Raw genomic sequence first — 23,275 nt, forward strand, 5'->3', positions numbered from 1 at the left:
TACTCCAATATTAAAGAAAATCCCCAAATAATTATCTAATTTCTAATAAAAAATGTTATGTTCACAATACTTTCACATAAATTATAAATAACAGATTGTTACCAACTGTTATGGATTGATAAAAACTAAATTTTAGTGAAAATTTTAAATTAAAATTAGTAACAATTTTTCACTTATAAAATGTTGTGAACGTCTTACGTACATAAGTTATATCACTTTTCATTTCACATGAAACTTATTTTTAAACCACTCAATAAAAAAATAAAAAATAAAAAAACTTTAAAGTATTCACACACACCCCCCCACCAAACCCAATTCTCTATCTATATATTCACCCTAAAACGCAGAATGTTTGCGCACAGCTTTAAGCCTTAAACTCTCAAACCCAGCAATATGGAACGCATCCAACAGAAGCCACCCAACGTAGCCATTGTTCCCACTCCAGGAATGGGCCACCTAATCCCACTTGTTGAGTTTGCGAAGCGACTCGTCCTCCACCACGATTTCTCAGTCACCTTCATTATTACCACCGATGGGTCACCCATGAAACCTCAAAAAACTGTCCTTGAGGCCCTTCCTGATGCCATATCCTCCATCTTTCTTCCTCCTGTGACCTTTGATGACCTCCCTGAGGATGCTAAAATTGAGACCCGGATTGGGCTCACTTTAACGCGGTCCATCCCTGCTCTACGAGACTCGTTGAAGGTCTTAGCGGAGTCAATTCGGCTAGTGGCCTTGGTGGTTGATTTATTTGGTACGGAAGCCTTTGATGTTGCTAAAGAATTCGGTGTTTCGTCTTACATATTTTTCCCTACAACAGCAATGGCTTTGTTGTCAGTCTTTTATTTACCAGAGCTTGATCAAAAGTTCTCATGTGAGTATAGAGACTTGCCTGAACCGGTCAAATTACCTGGGTGTGTACCTCTCCATGGGAGTGATCTGATAGACCCGATTCAAGATAGACAGAATGAATGTTACAAAATAGTTCTACGCTGTTGCAAACAGCACCCTCTTGCTGCTGGAATTATGGTCAATAGCTTCATGGATTTGGAGCCTGGTGCTTTTAAAGCTTTGATGGAAAGAGGAGAGGGTAAGCCAATGGTTTACCCAATTGGACCGCTAATTAAGTCCGGTTCAGATATTGTGGTTGATGAGTCTGGCGCTGAGTGCTTGAGATGGTTGGATAAACAGCCACGTGGGTCAGTTTTGTATGTTTCATTTGGTAGTGGTGGGACTCTTTCACGTGAGCAACTAAACGAATTGGCCTTAGGACTTGAAATGAGTGGACAAAGATTTCTTTGGGTTGTAAGGAGCCCACATGAAAAAGCAGCCAATGCCACTTATTTTAGTGTTCAGAGCATTAATGACCCTTTTGATTTTCTTCCCAAAGGGTTCTTGGAGAGGACAAAAGAGGTGGGTCTAGTGGTGCCCTCTTGGGCTCCTCAAGTCCAGGTCTTGAGTCATGGCTCAACCGGGGGGTTCTTGACCCATTGTGGGTGGAACTCAACCTTAGAGAGTATTGTACATGGTGTGCCCATGATTGCATGGCCACTCTATGCAGAGCAAAGAATGAATGCTGTATTGGTAGCTGATGATTTGAAGGTTGCATCGAGGGTCAAAGTGAATGATGAGGGCCTTGTGGGACACAAAGACATTGCAAACTATGCTAGAGGTCTAATGGAGGGAGAAGAAGGAAAATTGTTTCGGAGCAAAATGAAAGAACTAAAGGATGCAGCTGAAAAGACTTTGAGCCTTGAAGGGTGGTCTACAAAATCACTGGCTGAAGTGACTCAGTTATGGAAGAGACACCAAAAATGATGTACTTGCTATTAACTAGCAATCGAGATTTTAGTATCTATGTAATTGTGCCCTTGCTTGAATTTCGTTTAATTTATGTACTTTTCTTTGTCAAATGCCAGCACTCCTTATTTTGCTAAGGAAATAACAGTTTGGGAGACTTCTCATACTTTATTTTTTATGTTTGCATGTATATACACACATTATTCAGTTTCCTTCCAGCTAGAACTTACCTGGAATCAGGACATTAGAGTTTATTGCCTTCGTACGGAGATACATCGTGCAAAGCACGGACCGCTTTCAAAGAAGTGATACATGTGCGTGCGACTGTAACTGCAAATATCATTCACCGGAACATCTCAAGTTTAATGCTCTGTGCAATGGAATTGTTTGGGAATTGGTTTGGACACGTGTACAAATTCTAATGGTTCTAGAGCACTGGACTCAACTTTTACTCCTGTCCTGTTCACCTTATCTTCTCTTCTCTGTTAAGAGAAAGGAAGGTGTGCGTGAGAGAGAAAATAACTGTATTATATCTAGTTGGTTAAGCATGTAATAATTGAGCATCAAGTAGTTTCCCAAGCAAGACCACGCAAGGATTACCGGATTGTGTGGTGTTTGTCTATTTCACACAGTCGCTTTACACGCTCAATACAGATACTCACCACTTTTGCATATAAATCATAATTTGAAGTCATGAATTTCAAGTAGAAAGGAAATTGTAACTTTAAGTCATCATTTTAGTTCAAGAAGCTGAGTGTGTATCACATACGTAAGAAATATAAATTTTCCTACCAGATTAGCTACGGACTCAATGGCTCTGAGCAGATAACTGGAAAGAGCTGCATATGTAGCAATTGACGGAGGAGAAATGCTAAATATATAAAAAATTCAGCATAATTTTTTACAATATTTAAGTTGACCAAATTTATACTAATTTTTACCAATATTTATTGATATTAAATTTTTTTACCCACTATTAATAATTTTGAGATGCGCAGGTTTTTTTTTTTTTTTTTCTAATAATAAATGTTTTAATAACTTTCTCTGATGAGAGTCGTTGATAAACGTAGTCTTGTGACATGAGTCACGTGACTCATGTCCAAATTCCAAAGAATCGGGTCCCAGTTTCTAACTTTCTCTAAAAAGAAAGTGAAAAAAAAAGTATTGGGTCCCAAGGCGCACTAGTACTTACCAAAGGTAAGAAAAAGGTTTTTACCAAAAAAAAAAAAAAAAATGAATAAAAGTTCGTCGAAGTTCTACTCACAGTCTCACAAGTAGCGTTGAATCAGCCCCTCATCAGCTAAGTGGTGCTTATTTTGTAATTTTTTCGGCTCCTGTGGCTGTGGTTTTAGCTTGGACTGTTTCTCTTCAATTATTTTGGCCAGGACTCTCTTTTCAAATTTGCTTTTTTTTTTCTTTTTTAATGTTCATATTTTAGAGTTTATAGTTAGTCTTCCTTAAATTTTTAGATTGGTCTAAATAGTTCAAAAGAAACTAATCACTTAAACCTTTTTTTAGACTCATGGCCCCTCCATAGTCCAAATACAGCACAACAAAAAATTCACAAATTACCAATATCATAATTCAATAACTCAACCAAAAAAATCTCATAGAAAAAAAAATTCCTTACGGAGGTGACAATAATTTATATAACTTTTTAATTGATTTGTAAATTATGAGAAAGTCAATTACAATATTTAAATTTTTTTCAAAAGATAAAATGCAAAATTCTTTTAAAAGCCACTATTGATGATGTAGCATTGCCAACTCTTAGGGTCCGTTTGGATTGAACTTATTGAGTGCGTTTGGACTCAGCGTTTTGCTGAGTCCACGTTTCACGTTTTGCCCTTTTTTTTTTTTTTTTTTTCCCCGGAAAAGTGAACAGTAAAATCACATGATTTTACTGTTCAGGAGACAAAAAACACTGTTCATGCACTGTTTTGCACTGTTCACGCACTAAAAAATATTAAAAATGGGTCCCACGGTACTATTTACACATTTAAAAATTATTTTGCTACAGTATTTCAGTTTTCAATTTTCAGTTTTCAGTTTCAGCAACAATAAGTTCAATCCAAACTCACCCTATAAAAAAATATATTTAAAAAAAAAGAAAAAAAAAAAAAACTTAGCTTAAAAGGCTTATCATAGCGAGGTCTCTTTTTAAACTCAGAAACACCTCGTGTTTCTTCATGGTCCTCAGGTTAACCATGTCCTCGGGTAGTAGCAGAGCATGCTCTACACATCTACTACATACCTGACCTTTCCTTTTTGGAAATCCCTAATTGATGAGTTCGTAGGGAGAGGGGACCCATCTAGCACTAGGGGGGGTTCCAGTTTGGAACCCTAGCATGAAGATCTCGTCCCTTATCTCTAGGTGCTCCATCGCCTAGGGACTTTGCTTGGCTAGTCTTGGCTACCTTGGCCCCTTTTTGAGGCTTCATCTCCTTGGGGAGGCCACATTGGCCCTCTTCAACTACCTCTTTCCCTTTTTGCTCTCATATCTTCTTCTTATTAGCAATCTCTTGCTGGAGGTCATGAGGAGTGGGAAGACGGGAGAGTTTAGTTTGAGCAGCTACCTTGGGCGCCTTTCCCCCAACTTGGGACTCCATCACTTCCATAAGGCTGGCCTTGGGTTTGCGTTGTATCCCCATATCTTCTTGTATCTGACTCACTTGGGCAGAAGGGGAGTAGCTAAAATCCTCGATAAGAACTTCTGAGGATTGAAGGCAGCTGAAGACTTCAAAATCATCTTCGAATTCGGAGATATCAACTACCTCTTCCTCTTCCTTCATGGTAGGTTGTGATAGTGTGGCCTCTTCCTTGACAGCTCATTGAAATGGCAATGCTAATATGGGTACGCCTTCAAGAATAGGGTCGATGGTGAGGACGCCTTCTGGGATGGGACCGGAGATAAGGAAGCCCAGAGCAAAGACACTTATTCGGTGTAGGCGGGGGTCCTTTGCTTTAATTACGCACTTGGGTGCCTGGAAGCTGGACAAGATTGGCATGTATCCTAGGATTAAGTGGGCCACTCATAGTTGGCCGTCCTTGTGTACAAAAACCTCGACCTTGAGTATTTTTTCTAGACTCTCCTCGTTGACCAGGTTGAAGTTTGGTTCGGCAGCGTGCTTATCTGCAAAACCATCAGGAAAACAAAAAAGCTGTTAAAAACAGGAGTGGAACAAATCAAGGGGGTAACTTTAAAATAATCGTCATAGACCTAAAACCCCACTGGTTGCCCCTCTCTCGTCAGGTAGGGGAGGCCATCGTGCCATTCCCCTGACACGATCAAGAAATCCTTATTCAGGCCTTTGTTGGATTCAGGGAGGCATTGGATGAGCCTAACCTCAAGGTACCTATATTTTAGGTAATACCCCCACCCCTTTAGGTGGTGAAGGTTGTAAACCCAGTTGACATCATGGTGGGTAAGCCCTAAGCCTATCTTTTCATTAAGGACATCTACACTCCCTAAGATCCTAAACATGTTTCAGCGCTGGATGGGAGCTAACCTATGAGCCCTAAGGTAGTTCCTAGTTACGGTGCCCATGGGAATTCTCATCTCACCCCCTATAAAGGCAATCATTGGGATCACCACTTTTCCCTCTTGCCTTTTCTCATGACATTCTCCTTCCTTACAGTACCTAATGGACACTCCTGAAGGAATCCTATACAGAGCTCTAAAACTCTCTATTCCCTCCTCGGAGTCTACCAAATAAGCGAATCTACCCATTCCTAAGAAAGGTTTGGAGGTACTAAGAAGATTAAGAGAAATAAGAGGAGCTGAGGAGGAAAAGACTAAGAAAAGAAAAGCAAATGGAAAAAGTAAATGAAGAGATTTGTAAGGACTTACGTAAAAAAGGGAACTAATCTCCTCAGACTAACTCTTGGTATTTATAAGGGCACAAATAGTTTGGGTAAATCTGAAGGTTCGGTGTATGAGTGCTAAAGTGAGATGAATAATTGATTTGAGTGGTATTTATATCAAAGAGGGAGTTACAAGCGGGAAAATTCTCGCCCGGGTTCTAGAAAAACCTTAGCTATTGGATCAACGTCTCACCGTAAAACGTGGGGAACATGGAGCTGCAAAAATTTAATGAGGACATGTCTCGTATGCCAAAGCATTAAGAGCATGCCTTAGGCAGTGAAAAGTGCGTTTGCACAGCGAGAGATGATGTATGATGGGTACGGAGTAACTATAGTGACATTGAGATCCTCCTTTCTTCCCAAGGAGCCAGTAAGAAGAATCTGGAGGGGCTATTGTAAGGGAGGTAGGCCCAGGAATACATATCCATGTATATGTTGGGCCAGGAGCCTAATTCGAGGACATTAAATAGTTCGAGGACCGGTAAACATCTTCCTAAGAATCCGTGTTGGTAAGTAAAGAGGTGAAATCTAATCAAGGTCATCTAAAAAGATGGTCTGAGGAGGAATGCCTCCTCAGCTAAGCAAAGCCGAGGTTAGAATGTATGGTCTGACATCAAGAGCAATGTTCCAGACAATTCCACTAATAAGGATAGGTCTCAAGAAGGAACATGATATAGGGAGACTATGAAATATCTAAAGGAAAAGCTGCTACCATTGCATTAAATACTCTGCTGCTAATTCTTTGGCCGCATTAATGAGGAAGTGATACCTGAACTGTAACTTTCAGCCTTACAGCTACTACCCAAAGACCAGGATGAACACCAACAATCTGGTATGCACGTGGAAGGTGGAGATGAATGGGTAAGATAGTATAAAATGGAAGGGATACCCTGAGAGAAAAGGATCGAAAATAAAGAGAAAAACAATGTAGCAATCAAGAATTGAACTTGTAATCTAACTTAAGAAGAATATATAAGAACTGATCTCATCGGACTATGCCGAGGACGATTTTCTTTAAATTAAATCAGTCTATATTCATTTTCTTATCATCTGAATCCATTTTACTTGTTGTCTGATTCATTAAAACCCAGTTTTCCAACTCACTTTCTACAAATTCAGTGTATTGGGCTTTTTGGACCTAAGTTCATTTATCCTTTAGGCTAGGGACTTAAATTGCATCCTTACATCTGGGAATAAGAAGTGTTGTAGTGGAATAATTAAACCTATTTAAAAGTTTGGTTGTAAGTTGCAAAATTAGAATAAAACTTAAAATCTATTTTAAGAAATATCTTACTCATACAATTATATTTCCTAGAAAATAATATTTTTAAATTCGAGAGAGAGATGGGTTATTTTTTTTATGATTTTTTATTTCCATAATTGTTACATGAATAAGGAAAGTTTGTTTATTTGAAAATATATTAAGGTACACTATATGTGAATTACAATATGAATGAAAATCTTTATTACTGGAAATAAACTATATTTTAATGCAATAACTAAACATATTCATTAGTTTGGTTATGAGTTGTAGCATTAGAATAAAACTTAAAATCTATCTTACAAATATCTCACTCATAAAATAATATTTTTTAATTTGAGAGAGATGAGTTATTTTTAATGATCTTTTATTTTCATAATTGTTACGTGGATATGGAAAGTTTTTTATTTGGAAATATATTAATATTAGAAATTATTACACATACTAAGGAATATCTATTCCTCATAAGGTATGAATATTTAGAAAGAATGACTATTCCTTGTAATAAAAATATAATCAAACTATTGAATAACTAAACTATAGAAATAACTATTATATTACAGTGTCTATTACAGTCTATCAAACATGCCCTTAACATTAGAAATTATTTTGCCTACTAAGGAATAGCTATTACAAACCTTTTAGATAGGAAAAATTATTTCTCATTTTAAAAAATAGCTATTCATAAGGAATTATTATTCCCTGTAATAAACACATAATCAAACTATTGAATAGATAAAACATAGAAATAATTATTACATTACAATGTCTATTACAGTCTACCAAGCATGCCCTAAAAGTTTTTAAGAGGGAAGAGAATAGCTATTGCATGCTGAAAAAATTACTTTTCTTGAAGAAAATATAAAAGTTTATGAGGAAGTTCATGAAGATCTCATTATAGAAAAAGATCCTAAAATCAAGATTGTGGTAATAGTCTACCAAACATGCCCTAAAAGGTTTTAAGAGGGAAGAGAATAGCTATTGCATGCTGAAAAAGTTACTTTTCTTGAAGAAAATATAAAAGTTTATGAGGAAGTTCATGAAGATCTCATTATAGAAAAAGATCCTAAAATCAAGATTGTGGTAATAGTCTACCAAACATGCCCTAAAAGGTTTTAAGAGGGAAGAGAATAGCTATTGCATGCTGAAAAAGTTACTTTTCTTGAAGAAAATATAAAAGTTTATGAGGAAGTTCATGAATATCTCATTATAGAAAAAGATCCTAAAATAAAGATTGTGGAGGAGATTATATATTATTGAACATCCTATTATACAGAAAGATCTCGAAGTCGAGATGGCATAAAGCATAGAAGAAGAAATAGAAAAGGAAATTGTTAAGCAGCTCGATGATTGTCAATCTCATGATCCTAATATTTTAGTAGTAGGCGATACAGCACATTTTGATGATTTTATTGGGTTTGAAAGATTTGACATGGTCATTGACTCGTATTTAGTAAATATTGTCAATTGCATGAAGGCTAAGGAAAGAGAACGAATCCGAAGTTAATTTGTTTCCTCAATTGATGAGTTGCAAGTATGGAAAGAAAATCAAGGGACTCAAGTATTCCAAGTATTTGTTTGTTAGGCGTGGAAGTTTTCAAATCTCAACTATCAACTCAAGGGCAAGTTCTTTTTCAAGTGGAGTAGTCTAGTGTAGGACAAAATCTACTATTTAATTTTTGTAATTTATTAATTTTAGTATTTTTATATAATTTTCGTTATTTTAGTTCTAGAGTATTTATTTCCTTATTTTTAGGTGTTTTAAATATTTTTTAGGTCAAATTTGGTTCCTATTATGGTTAGATACTATTTAGAATTTATTTTAGAATATATTTTCTTGTCTGTCAAGTTTTACATAGCCTTTAAATTGACCTCCAAGTCTATAAACGTTTTTAAGAATTATTGAGATTAATAAAAATTCAATCTTTTGTCTATTGTTTCTCTGGTGGATATCAAACTCCTTTCTCCTTGTGGATTCAAGGATTCTCGTGAATTCAAAGTTATTTTTTTAAAAGCAAACATGTTTTGTTTCTAAAATCTAGAAGTAGACATGTTCTGCTTCTTGTTGACTCCACATCCTGCATCATAAGAGTGTTAATCAAGCATGAATGATGTGACAAGTGCTAATCCCAAGTGAGAATTTGGTTGTCCAACAAATCATTCACCTTATTAGTTCTCGGGCTCGAGTTAGGGATGATGGGGTCATCTAGCGCATGAGTTTGACTTTTCAAGATGAAAAGTGAATCACTCCTAGAATTTGACCTTTTTTGTTAAATAAAAAAAATGATGTCGCAAGTGCCCGAGAGAGAGAGAGATATGGTTTTTTTTAAATAAAGTAATATGATACAAAGGTGCTCATGGAATTTACAATGAAAAAACATTTGAAATACTATTCTAGGAATAGCCAAAAGAAAGATGTAGTGACTGGGTGAGTTAAGTCGGATGGTACCTCTTCATGCCTTAAGTGCTTGGGAGAACTTGGAAGCCTCGGTTCAAACCCCTGGGAATGGGTTAGGTAGGGTATTTATGTAGTAAATTTCTAACCAGTTCAAAATAAAAAGAAGAGAGAGATGGAACGTATGATGTCACGTGGCTTTTGTTTTGCAGTTTTTTGTATCGAAGTTTACATGTGGAGAAATATCTCTTTTTTTTTTTTTTTTTTGATGGAATGTGGAGAAATATCTCAGTGATTAATTAAATTATACATGGCATCCTGTAACTTATTATAAAATTCGATTCACTTTTATAAATTTTGATTTCATTTCGGTATTGGAAGTTTGGAACTATCACTTTTAGATAATATAGTCATTTCGTCTCACTCTATCACATTGTGCTGTTCGCTGTCCCAAAAATATCGCCATTTGGTATTTTTTTTAGTTTCTTAAATTAAAAAACAAATCCAAAAAAACTAAATGTTGACACTTTTTGATCACGCCATGTGGTAAAATTTCATTGGACAACCTATGTAACGTCAACATTATAATAGATCTTGGAGTGGGAACAATGGTTACGTGGGGTGACTTCTGTTGGCTATTGGGTTTGTGGAAAAATTCCATTGAACAACCTATGTAACGTCCACATTATATTGTTGAATGTTCGGTTTGTGAGTTCAAGCTGTGGGCAAACATTGTGGTGTACTGTATATACAGACAGAGACGTGTTTGGTCGGTTTGAGACTGTGAGTGCTCTATAAAAGTTTTTTGTTTTTTTCTTAAGAAAACATATGCATCGAAAACAACCAACCAACCAACCAACTGGTAATTTTTTTTTTCTCCTCCTCCTCTGAGTTACGAACAATGGTAGTTTGACAGTCAGTTCGATGGAGAGAGTAAGTTGTAGAATTTTTTTTTTCACATGTATGTCAGTAAGTTGTGAATGATGGTAAAATGATGTGGGTCATATGAAAAAACATAATTTTTAACCTCAAAAGAGTTGTAAAAATTGCAGTGGCTGAAACATTATTGGTAGTTTGATGATATCACGAGTGCTTACGAGAGAGAGAGAGTATGGTCTTTTAAATAAAGTAATACTGAGGTGCTAGTGGAATTTTCAATGCTGATAACTTCAAACAGAGAAAACAAGAAAGGGGCCCAGAATCCCTCTACCCACAAAGCTTTTGGAATTTTCAATGAAAACAAATAAAAGACGGTTGAAGTACTATTCCCATACCGACCAAAAGAGAAATGTATGTGTCTGTTTGGAACAGTTATTTGGCTTTTGTTCAAATTTTTTTGCAAAAAGTGTATTAAAGTATTTTTGTACACTGAAAAAATTAGAAAAAAAAATGAGAAAATGTAAAATTTTAAAAAGTTGTACTTTAAAACTAGAAGTTAAAAGTTGATGCCAAATAGACACTACGATGATTGATGTCACGTGGCTTCCTTGTGCAGAAAAAAAAAAAAAAAAAAAAAAAAAAAAAAAAAAAAAAAAAAAAAGTATAGCGCGTAGTTCACATGTGGAGAAATATCTCTAGCCCTCTTAGAGCATTAGCATTGGAAAATGCTAATGTTACTCTATTTTACCATTTCAAAACCTCATTTTATCATTATACTATACCATTTTACAATACTTCTAGCATCCCAAAACTCCATTTTTATTAAAATATTATTTTTTAATCTATTTTTATTATTTCTTTCTAACTGTCACTCTTTTTCAGTTTGTAGCTTACCTATGATTTCCAACAGTCACATTTTGCTGGGTTCCGCAACAATAGTTTCACACTAATATAATTCACAACAAAACTTATATAATTCACCCAAATATCCAACACATATGCATCCTAATCAAAATATCAAACCCGAAAACCCAGCAACACCAAATCAATCCCTTCTCACTTTAGCATCAATAGCCCAACTTTTCCCATCTGAATAATGACAATAACATTCACAGCCTTTGTAACATTCAAACATTCAAACATAAGACAAATAAAAAACCCCTCTTCTCTTTAACAGCCTTTCAAACATATCACAGCCTTTGTAACATTCAAACATTCAAACATCACAACTGAATAATGACAATAAAAAAACCCAAGTGTTGAGGTAATCCAAGTATTCATACGACAAATGTCGGCAATAGTTACTAACTGCCATACAACAAGTGTTCATATGACAAACTCAATCCTTTGTAACCCAAGTGTTCATACAACAAACTAACTGCCATGTTTAAGAGTCGGCAATAGTTACTTCCACCTCCACACCAGGCTCAATCGTAATGAAGGTAATCTGCTTAACAACATCTGGGGAGCTAAACAGATCGATAACACGCTTGTGGATACGAAGTTCAAATCTATCCCAAGTGTTGGTACCTACAAACCAGAAACGAAAAGAATTCACAATAATATTCATATAAGGAAATGAACAACACAAAAACATCTTTCATAATAGATACATTTCTAATAACACCTAGCAAACAGGACTCCATCTACTATTCAGATTTATTATGCATGTGCACAACATATCAGGCCTACAGCCATTAAATTGTTCATTTAATTCATTCAGGCAACAATGAAACAAGGTATAGCATGATCAAAACGCAACAACCCATGGCATTCTTAAGGGAAAGCATTAAAAAGGGGTGATAAGCGTCATATTCAGACACTGAAGAATACAATGAGTTGCGCAAAATCTAACTGAAGATTAATCCAGAATTAAGTCACAAGGAATGTACTCAACCTAAATCCACATACAATGTATGGCACTAATAAGCAATGAATGTATCTAACAGGTGACAAAAGGACAGTAATCTTGACATGGGAGCGGCAGATGCAGATATTTATTGGCATTGCAAGGGGCTTATGGTTTCTTCATACCAATCCCTTGGAAAAATTAGTTCATGGAGACATAAAGGTAAAATTAATTCATTTCACCTATAGCTAATGCTAAGTGTGATGTTGCTAATAACCAAAACTCCAATATGTCTCAGTTAGCAAACATATTACTGACTGAGAAACTCGAGCTTAAGATTTCAGACCCCATCTTATCAAACTACAAGTTAAAGAAGACTGCAAGGATGGAAACCACTGCAAATGATGTTTTCAATTTTGGGGTTGTGCTACTTCAACTTTTGACAGGAAGAAAGCCAGAATCTCTGGTTGAAGAGGTATGCTTTAATTGACATGTTGTCTCCCATATAGTCTAGCATGTTACTATTTTATAAGTAGTTTTTTTCACCTAAGATGGTAAATTCCAGCAGATTAGCTGAATATATTTCTATTGTCATTTGCCACTGATACAGGCAAGGAATGCAATAATGAAAGGAGGAAGCATAAGTACCATGGCAGATCCATGCTTAAATGGGGCTTATATTGTAACTGAATTTCAATTTATTATCAATAGCTGTTCAATGTACTACTCCAAATGAACAAGAAAGACCAAACATGGAAGAAGTCTTACAGAAACTTGAAGAAACCCAAATTTTAAGTCTAAACTTCAAATCCAACTGCAAGAATGTGAATGGTGAGCCATTTCTTATTTGTTGCCTTTTTGTTGTCGAAAGATCACCTTTTCCAATCCAATGCCAAATTTAACTCATTTTGAATACAACTTACACAGTTACATTTACACACATTTCCAATACAACACATTCAATGTCAGTGGCCATTTGTTATTCATGTTTTGAACAACATAAAGAATTAACTAAAGTTTAAAATTAAAAGGCCACAAAACATAAATTTTCGTGCTCCTTTTTTCTTTAATCATTTTCTTTCTCACCCCAAAAATAATTAACATGGCCTTAAAATTAAAAGGCCATAAAACACATACATTTTCTTGCTCCTTTCAAATGTTTGCACCATTCAAAGTAAAAGTGATCAAACAATGAACAATTCATCATTAAAAGATGAGCCAAGGGTGAACTACTTGCATGGACAGATTGGGGCTTTGCTTAATGTACTGAGGTATGCCCATTTTCTATTGATTTCTGTTTAAATATTACCTTCACTGGACTGAAAACTGCCACACAAACAGCCACATAGAAGTATAAAACTGAAAAGAGAGAAGGGAGAGAAATAGATAGAGAGAGATACTTACTAGTAATTGAAGATGAACCTGAGCAAACTTTCTGAAGACGCTAAATCAACAACAAAAACTCTGCAAACATCAACAACAATTTTTTCATCAAAACCCAAACACAAACACAAGCTAAATCCCTCTTTTTCGTGTAGAGAGAGAAAAGAAACGCAAACACAAAAACTCTAATACATTGATCAAAACCCACCTTACAGTCAGCACCAACACTGACGGAGTTTCATTTTTGCAAAATCTGAACCCAAACCCAAAAACCCTTGAGAATAGGTGAGGGTGAATCGGTTGAGATGGGTGAGGGTGAGGGTGAATGGGTGAGGGTGAATGGGTGAGGTGAGGGTGAATTAGTGAATGGGTGAGGGTGAATCAGTTGAGATGGGTGAGGGTGAATTGGGTGAGAAATTTCGGAGATGGTGTTGAAGCTTCAGAGATGAGAGAGTAGATGGAGAAACAGAGAAGGAATAGAGAGAGAAGTCCCTGCGCAAAGTGTATTGATGAGAGAGAAGTTTAAGGGGAAAACATCAAAAAATATATTATTTTTGGTACAATACTTGCTACAGTGCAATTCTATGTTTAGAATTGCACTGTAGTAATATTGAAAAAATTTGCAATAGTACTGTTTGCAATCCTCTGATGTGGTTGGTTTTGATACTTAAAATGCTAAATATCCCTTAGATTTGGCATTAGCATTCCCCAATGCTAATGCTCTTATAGGGGCACTGGTGGAAGGCCTGGCTTTTGTTGTCGTCGTCGTCGTGGTAGCTCTAGTTTTGCTTGAAAATATGATTTTTTTTTTTCTTGAAGATTTTGGTTCTCTGAACTAGAATTTAAGTTATAAGCAAGCTTTAGGTGAAACACAGAGTTTAAATTTAATCAATAGTTTCGTGCTCTTATATGCTCTGTTATTGCTTAGAATGACGGAGATTGTGTATGGCCCCTAAATTGATTATGTGATAGTTTCGTGCTTTTATATGCTCTGTAAGATTTTTATCTAATTTTCCCTTATTATTTTGTATGTACTATACTAATTATTCAATTGAATTGAAGGCTTCTTAAAAAACAATAAGTTAAAAGTTCAATTCATTATGAAAAAACATTGTATCCTTCACGTTTCTACCACGCATGATTATGTGATAGCAATGGAGAAAGTTTATCATATTGCTGCAGGCTATCCATGGCAACCAAATGAGTTGCGGCTAAATTCAAGCTTTATTGATGCTTTCATATCAATTGATGGTAGATGACTTAGGAAAAAACCTTGAGCTATATATGAAATAAGCTTACCTATTGGGATAACCGAAAATTTGATATCAATTTGTTGTGGAGACTATGGAGTTATTTATAGTCCATTTATGCAACATAGAAACAGAATATATAATTGTATAGAGAACACAAAGATATGGTATGTTTATGTCTTTTTTATTAGAGTTTCAACTTACTATTGTAGGTTCGCTCCAGATGATTGCTCTTTATTATCAGACTAAAATATCAACTGGTTTTTGGTGTAGGCAGGAATTAAGACTAAAGCACTTGAACTATATATGAAATGAACTTACCTATTGGGGTAATGGAAAATTTGATATAAATTTGTAGTGGAAACTGTGAAGTTATTTATAGTCCATTTAGCAACATAACACAAAGATATAGTGCTCTTTATCATCCGATCAAAATACCAATTGATTTTTGGTATAGGTGGGGATCAAATCCTAAATCTTTTTTTCGAATATAAAAGATTTTACCAGTTGAGCTAATTGAAACCTATAAATATAAAATATAAAAATAAATAAAATGGAATAGCTCCAACAAAAGAGAGAGAGAGAGAGAGAGAGAGGAATTTGAACTCTAGATGTCTCCAATAAAAACGCTAAAAAATATCAGTTGAACTATAAAAGTCTTGGGTACGATATATAAAACTTAAATGACATAATATGATTATATACATATAAAATAAAATAAAAAATTGTTAGTTTATACACTTCTCTAGCATTTATTCTACAGAAACTTGTCATCTTTATTATTGAGTTGCCTAATCTAAACAAGACATGTTTTCCAAGGAGCCCCTAATAAATAAGAAAAGAATTGTCTCCATTTAGAATGTATCAATTTCATGATTCAATGAAAGAGATACATATACTATGGGCAAAATTTAGGTACAGTACCTTAGGTTCCCTTGTAACGCCCCAATTCAATTCAAGAGTAAAGAAAAAAAATGGAAAAAAAAGGTGGAAGTCAGATATTTTAAGGAGCCACACGTGTGACCCCAACTACCCCACTCCCCTCAACCACACATCTCACAAATATCCTCACTCTCTTGCCCGGCCACTCACCTGCTTCTTTCTTCTTCTTTTTTTCATTTTCTCTCCATACAACAAACACTTCTTTTTTTTCATCTTCCTAACAATTTTAGGTTGATCATAGGTTTCACCCAAATTAAAAGCAGAATTAACAATGTCATTCAATTTAGCATAGAATTTATCAAAAGATTCATCATCAGACATTTTGATGCTTCCAAATCTAGAAGTCAATTGCTGCAGTTTATTGATCTTAACTGTCTTTGTGCCTTCATGCACAGTTTGGAAGATTTTCCAAGCAGTATGAGCAACCTCAACATTTGAGATCCTCTTAAATTCCTCCATAGAAACAGCATTGAAGATGACATTCATAGCTTTGCTATTGAAGCCTGCTGCTTCTTTTTCAGAAGTTTCCCACTCACTCACAGGAGTAGTGCGCTTCTGCCATTCGTATTCAATGGAATTCCAAACCCTCTCATCAATAGATTTCAGGAATGCTTTCATCCTTACTTTCCAATAAACATAGTTATTCCCATCAAAGTGAGGAAGAACAACAAGAGAGTGTCCATGCTCCATGACAACAGGGGTCAAGGATCAGCTCAGAGATAAAAAAATCTCTAACAAGAGAGCAACCCGCTCTGAAACCATTTGAATGGTTTTAGACCCCTTAAAACAACCAGATTGGTTAGCCTAGTTAATTAGCCAAATTGTTACTTAGTCAAATTATGCAATTCTAGGTTAAAGCAATCAAATAATCATACCAAACATATAAAGCAACGGAAAAATAAAAGACACAATGATATGATCACCCAGGAAACCACAGGGTAAAAACTTGGGGAGGATTTGACCCACCGATCCTCAAGGCAAACCTGAATCCAATATGAAAGAATTGAAGTTCATACAAAAGGATTTACAAGCTCCCTGCTTGACTTCCTAATGTTACTCACCAGTAGAACTTACTGACACGACCATGTGCAAACTTCGAATCCACAGACTCCTTCTTTATTGGATTCTCTAATCAACTACAAGCACCCACGCTTGATATTCTTTAAGCTTCAATGGTAGCAACCGAGTTGATCATCAAGATGTTGAAGTAATCTCTATCTTAAAAACCCTAAACTTTGTGTAAAGGAAAGCTCCTCTAGATCTCACAAGAGATTTACACAAAATCGCAATGTATGAGCAACAATACAACTGGAGCAACTCTAAAAACGTGGCTAGGGTTTTTCTTTATATACCTAGGGTAAAAACAAAAAACCCAAAACGTTTAATGAGTTAGGGCTGAGCTGGAATATTCTGCAGAAAAACATTCTCCCCGAGATTCGATCGATCGAGCCAGGCCGAAATGCACCAATGCATCTGCAGCCACTCGATTCCAACTTTACATGAAATACCCAACTTTGAGCAAGTCTAAATAAGACTAAATAACCTGTTTTGATCATGGTTTGCCAACAATACAAATTAGAGTTCTAAATACATAAAATCCTAAATCTTTAGAAACTAACAAACTCCCCCTTTGGCAATCTGTGACAAAACACAAACAATAAGCTCAAAGTTTACAATTAAAAAACCCTTTACAAAAATAATGCTCATAAAAACTAAATTCAATTCTAACTACTATCCATCAGTTGCAAGTGTAGACAGCAGCTCAATTGAATCAACCTGTATATTCCTGAAATACTCAACAAACGCATAAATGTATGTGTGACAGAAAATAGTATATAAGCAGGTATAACATTCTTGTATGATTCACACAACACATAATAAAGACATATATCAATGAATAACTCATAGAATATAAATCAATAAATAGTGAATCCAAAGAAACAAGAATCAAATAAAAAAAATATATCTATCAATGTTACTCCCACTAACATGAATATCCCAAAAATGATATACAAGGTGAAGCGCCTAAATACAATCTACTCCACAAAACAAACAAAATCTCCTTAACTACAAAACTCCTTTACAAACTCTACTCCCCCCTTTTTGTGACGGAATGCCAAAGGGCAATCACAATCCATCATCAAGAGGAGGTGGTGAAGGCGAACGAAGATGCGCTAGATCAGCTCGTAAAGCTTGGATCTCGTCAAAAAGGTCCACCAAAAGCTAACCATGAGCTGCCTGAACGGTCATGATAGTCTCCAAAGTACGACGGATATCAAAGTCATTTGATGGAGGTGGAGGAACAGCAGCAGCAGCAACATCAAGATCAGGAACAGCCTCACCAGCAGGACCTGTAGAAGAAGAGGGAGAAGGTGTGGACCCAGAAGGCTCAGACCTAGGGTGTTTAGAGCTAACTCGAAAAGCAGCCCTCTGTCTAAGAAAAGATGCACCTATAGGAGCAATCATATGAACGGGCTCAGAGGAAGGGAAGCCACCAAGATCAAGATAAACTAAAATCCTATGAATGAAAATAGGATGAACAAGAGCATGAGCAGAAGATGAACTCCTATAAACTCAGTTCAAAGAACGAAGAAACAAATGGGGAAAACTGATAGGAGCATCAGTGACAAGAGCGTACAAAAATACACACCGCTCGAGAGGAATGGTGTGAAGATGAGAAATGGGCCAGATAGAGTGACAGGCTATCCTAAAGAAGAGATAGTGTAACGCAAAAAGCTCAGCAGTGGTGATCCGAGGATCAAAACCCCACTGGATAGATGACCCAGTGATGTAAGACATGACATCACTCAAAACAGGAGACTCATCATAAGGATAGACAGGGTGCTGTACCAAAGGTACCCCTAGAGCATCAGCCACTACCTTAGAAGTAATGGTGTACTCTACGCCTTGTATCCAACTCTTTACCAAAGTGTTAGAATCATAGACATGGATAGAGATGTTTGAGTAGAACTCTCTAATCAAGGTAGCAGGTGGAGGAGGATCAGAAATATCCACCAAGGGTAATCAGCCTCTACGCTTAAAGTTTGCCCTAATGGCAGGATCAAGCTCATCTAAGATGACAGAACGCTTAGACCATATTTTCCTCTTAAGGTTCAGCTTATCATAAATCTCTTGGTTTTTCTCACTAGGAAATTTCTCTCGGTCAAAGGGAGGAGGGGAAGGAGTAGATGAGGTGACAGACCTATGAGCCCTAGTTTTCCTAGGCATGATGCTAAGGAAAGGACAGAGACACAAGAGAAAACCAATAACAAAAATAAAAAACCAAGGGCAGACTGTAAGTTAGCACAAGAAAAATATAGAGCAAAAATCTATATGATGCATGAACATTTAAAATGGCATGATACATGTACTAATGCAGTAAACAAAGTTCAATTGCACAAAATTGGCTTGAATACAGAGTTTCTAACAAAAACCCCAAAATTTTGAAAACTACTTGAAAAATTTTGAAGAACATGGATGAATTAAGCATTACAAAACATTACACATAGATTATAATGCTTAATTACATCCAATCAACAAGTCAATTTCATAAATTTCAACCTAATTGAACAAAATCTCCAATTCGGAACTAAACATAAACCCTAGAATTTTCAATTTCTCACAAAACCCAAAATTGATCAAATCAAATAATCACAATCAAGTTTATAACATGTCCCCATAAAAACCCATTGATCAATTGCATAAAATTGGGCTTGCAACATTAAAAATCTCAAAAATTTAGAGGTCCGAAAATTTTAGAGAGAATGCATGAAAAATGCATGAAAAATGCAAATAAACTCAAAAAAAAGAGGGGCAAAAGAGACTAATCGGCTTGAGGAAAGAGAAACTTAGCAAAAAATTTGGAGGAAAACGACAAAAAATTTGTTGTAGATCCTTGCCTTGTCAGAGAGAGAAAAGAGGTTTGAAAAAAACTTTTGAAAAGTAAAGTGAATCAGTCAAAGAACACTATTTGAAAAAGCTGATTCATGACTTTCGATTGATCGAAAATTACTTTCGATTGATCGAGTCACTCCGAAATTTTTAAAAGGAATTTTAAAATTTTCGATCGATCAAAAAACAGACTGGATCGATTGAAACAGGCAGCAGATCATAGTATTTTGGAAAAAAGTTACAGTTTTGAAAACCTCAAACCAATTTTTGAAAAAGAACTCCTCAAAGCATTGAAATCAATGAAACACAATGCATGAGTATGAGATGAAATGGAATGATTTTTCAAAAATCCAAATTTGTAATCCCAGTTTCTCCCAAGAAAGTTTCAGCCAGTTCATCCTTTAATTTCTCAGGCAAAATAATGTGTTGCATAACTCTCAAGATATTTTCAAACTTGGTTGGTCAGACCAAAAACACACACAATAACATGTACAGTGTTTAGAAAAGAGTAACTCGTGTAGTGTGTGCAAACTAGCAAAAGCTTGAGATACATGTGAGGTGATATGTGAATAGAAATCAATCACAAAGTCTACAAAATCCATCACATAAAATTTAAAAGAGACTATCACCTAAAGAGTTACATCATATAACTTTCACATCTCCTAGAACATAAGCTTACAATCATGTAAGTTTCTTGAATTTAGCCTCTTAATTATGTGAATTGGCATCAAGCCTAATAGTACACACCAGTTTTAATTAATTGAATTGGCATCAAGCCTAATAGTACACACCAGGTTTTAAGCATTAAACAATTAAACTGAGGCTACACCTTATTTTTTTTTTTTTTTTTTTTGGGTGCATGTGCTACACTTTCTCAAGCACAAAATCTTATGATATGCACTAAGGTATTCATGATTGGCTAGTGAACAGTGGTGAGATGGTTATTTATGCCTTTCTCGAAAGGATCAAGTCCGACAGTCAAATAACATGCAACTTCAAGATTAAGACAAAGTGATAAACACCATAAATATCTTTCTCACACAACATGCACTACAAAACTTCAACTAGTCAAGTGCAAAAGATAAGCTCATCAAAACTAAACAAGGTACATAAGATATGTTATGTGAAAATAAATTGACCAACCTTGTCTTCAAAGACCAAGAACAATAGTGCCAAACACAATTTGCTTTTCCCTTTTATTTTTATTTTTATTTATTTATATATATTTAAAAGAGAAAACAAATAAATCCTAGAATGAAATGCATAAATGTAATGCAATGAAAATCCTAGAAACAAACAAAAACAATAAAAATCAAAGAACAATGGTCACAAAGGAATGAGCAGTGAAGCACAAGGACCATGTCAAAAAGACTCAATTAGGACGAGTCTTTTGCATCCAAAACCTTTTAGATACACCATGAGCATTGGAGTTCTTATTCACATTAGAGTGATTTCCAACTCCAGGATTGGAATAAAGGTTCAACGCCTTTACCAATTCACCAATAAGTGTCATAGGATCTTGTGCTTGAGGCACAGGCACCCTTGGTTTGTTTGCTCTCTTAGCAGTTTGAAGCTTGTAACATTTTGGACGAATGTGTCCAGAATTTTCACAATAATGACAAACTCAAGCAAGTTTACCATGCATCTTGTCCATAGAAAGAGTAGAATCCTTAGGTTTAGACTCTCTCAGATTAACCCTAATGTTCCTAGGAGGTGAAACTTCTACAGGTTTGACAACCTCACTCACAGGGGGTTTGATAGTTTCACTCACAACCTCACTTACGGAAGGTTCAGAAGAAGAAGAAGAAGGAACAAAGTTCGTGGAATGTGGTGCAGAATCAAAGATGCTTTCAACATATCCTAAACCAGATTTGTCTGAAGGATACTTTTGAACATTCAACATTTGATCAAGTTTAGAACTAACAGATCTTAGCAACAGATAAATCATATTCCAAAGTTTTAACTTTATCAAGCAAAAGCATGTTTTCAGATTTAACATTGTTCAAAAGATAATTAGCATCAAACAGTTTAATAAGCAAAATTTTCTTTTCAAGCTCAAGAGATTCAATTTTCTTCAGGCCAAGTTCAACATTCATAGCATCCTTTGCAGCAATTTTGCAAAGTTTATTGTAGGCATCTTAAAGATCTGCATCCTCAAAGAGTTCCCCATAAGAAGGGTTCTCTTCAATAGATACGCTTTCATTGACTACAACTGTAGCAGTGAAAGCAATGAAGTTTCCATCCTCATCACATCCAGACTCATCATCAGAAATTTCATTATCACTAAGGGTTACAGCCATGGCTTTACCCTTAGTCCTCAAGAATGTAGGACATTCAGATTTCACATGACCATACCTTTGACAGCCAAAATACTGAGGACCCAAAGAATTATTTGAAAATTGATCAACTTTTTCTCTAGGTTTTTCAAAATTATTCACCTTAGTGGGATCATTCTTCCTAAAATTTCTAAGTTCAGCAGTGTTTGTACCTTTTGCCTTTCTGTTGGTATTCCTAAGAAAGTTTTTAAAGTTCTTGACAAGGTATGCAATCTCTGTAGCAGAGAGCTCATCATCAAATCCACCACCATCAACATCATCAACTGACTTAAGAGCCATTGATTTGGATTTGTTCACTTTAGGTAGGTTAGACTCATAGGACTGAAGAGATCCTACAAGCTCATCAATAGGGATAAAGTCCACATCCTTACTTTCAGTAATGGCAATCACTTTGGGTCTAAAGTCTTCAGTTAAAGACCTAAGAATCTTCCTAACAATTTTAGGATGATCATAGATTTCACCCAAATTAAAAGCAAAATTAACAATGTCATTCAATTTAGCATAGAATTCATCAAAAGATTCATCATCAGACATTTTGATGCTTTCAAATCTAGCAGTCAATTGCTGCAGTTTATTGATTTTAACTGCCTTTGTGCCTTCGTGCACAGTTTGGAGGATTTTCCAAGTAGTATGAGCAACCTCAACATTTGAGATCCTCTTAAATTCCTCCATAGAAACAGCATTGAAGATGACATTCATAGCTTTGCTACTGAAGCCTGCTGCTTCTTTTTCAGAAGTTTGCACTCACTCACAGGAGTAGTGGGTTTCTGCCATCCGTATTCAACGGAATTCCAAACCCTTTCATCAATAGATTTCAGGAATGCTTTCATCCTTACTTTCCAATAAACATAGTTATTCCCATCAAAGTGAGAAAGAACAACAAGAGAGTATCCATGCTCCATGACAACAGGGGTCAAGGATCAGCTCAGAGATAAAAAAATCTCTAATAAGAGAGCAACCAGCTCTGATACCACTTGAACGGTTTTAAACCCCTTAAAACAACCAGATTGGTTAGCCTAGTTAATTAGCCAAGTTGTTACTTAGTCATATTATGCAATTCTAGGTTAAAGCAATCAAATAATCATATCAAACATATAAAGCAGCGAAAAAATAGAAGACACAATGATATGATCACCCAGGAAACCACACGGTAAAAACCTGGGGAGGATTTGACCCACCGATCCTCAAGGCAAACCTGAATCCACTATGAAAGAATCGAAGTTCATACAAAAGGATTTACAAGCTCCCCACTTGACTTCCTAATGCTACCCACTAGTAGAACTTACTGGCACGACCACGTGCAAGCTCCGAATCCAGGACTCCTTCTTTCTTGGATTCTCCAATCAACTACAAGAACCCACGCTTGATATTCTTTAAGTTTTAATGGTAGCAACCGAGTTGATCATCAAGATGTTGAAGTAATCT

The 23,275-nt window shown here is 35.7% G+C and overlaps 1 protein-coding gene and 1 long non-coding RNA gene across 2 annotated transcripts; one reads left to right on the top strand and one right to left on the bottom strand.

Annotated features, from left to right (window-relative positions):
* Positions 1 to 324: 324 nt before the first annotated feature.
* Positions 325 to 1,966, top strand: LOC112011119 (hydroquinone glucosyltransferase). Its single transcript, XM_024043513.2, has one exon. It carries the CDS (start codon positions 394 to 396, stop codon positions 1,816 to 1,818), a length of 1,425 nt encoding a protein of 474 aa, XP_023899281.1. The 5' UTR covers positions 325 to 393; the 3' UTR covers positions 1,819 to 1,966.
* A 9,648-nt stretch (positions 1,967 to 11,614) lies between these two features.
* LOC136069664 (uncharacterized) lies at positions 11,615 to 13,932 on the bottom strand. The gene is made up of 3 exons (XR_010630897.1): positions 13,640 to 13,932; positions 13,453 to 13,512; positions 11,615 to 11,729 (listed from the first exon to the last, which is right to left on the bottom strand). It is a non-coding gene; the product is annotated as an uncharacterized LOC136069664 (long non-coding RNA).
* Between the last annotated feature and the right edge of the window lie 9,343 nt (positions 13,933 to 23,275).

The sequence above is a fragment of the Quercus suber genome, unplaced genomic scaffold (genome assembly GCF_002906115.3).
Source record: "Quercus suber isolate HL8 unplaced genomic scaffold, Cork oak 2.0 scaffold_183, whole genome shotgun sequence".
NCBI classification, from domain to species: domain Eukaryota; kingdom Viridiplantae; phylum Streptophyta; class Magnoliopsida; order Fagales; family Fagaceae; genus Quercus; species Quercus suber.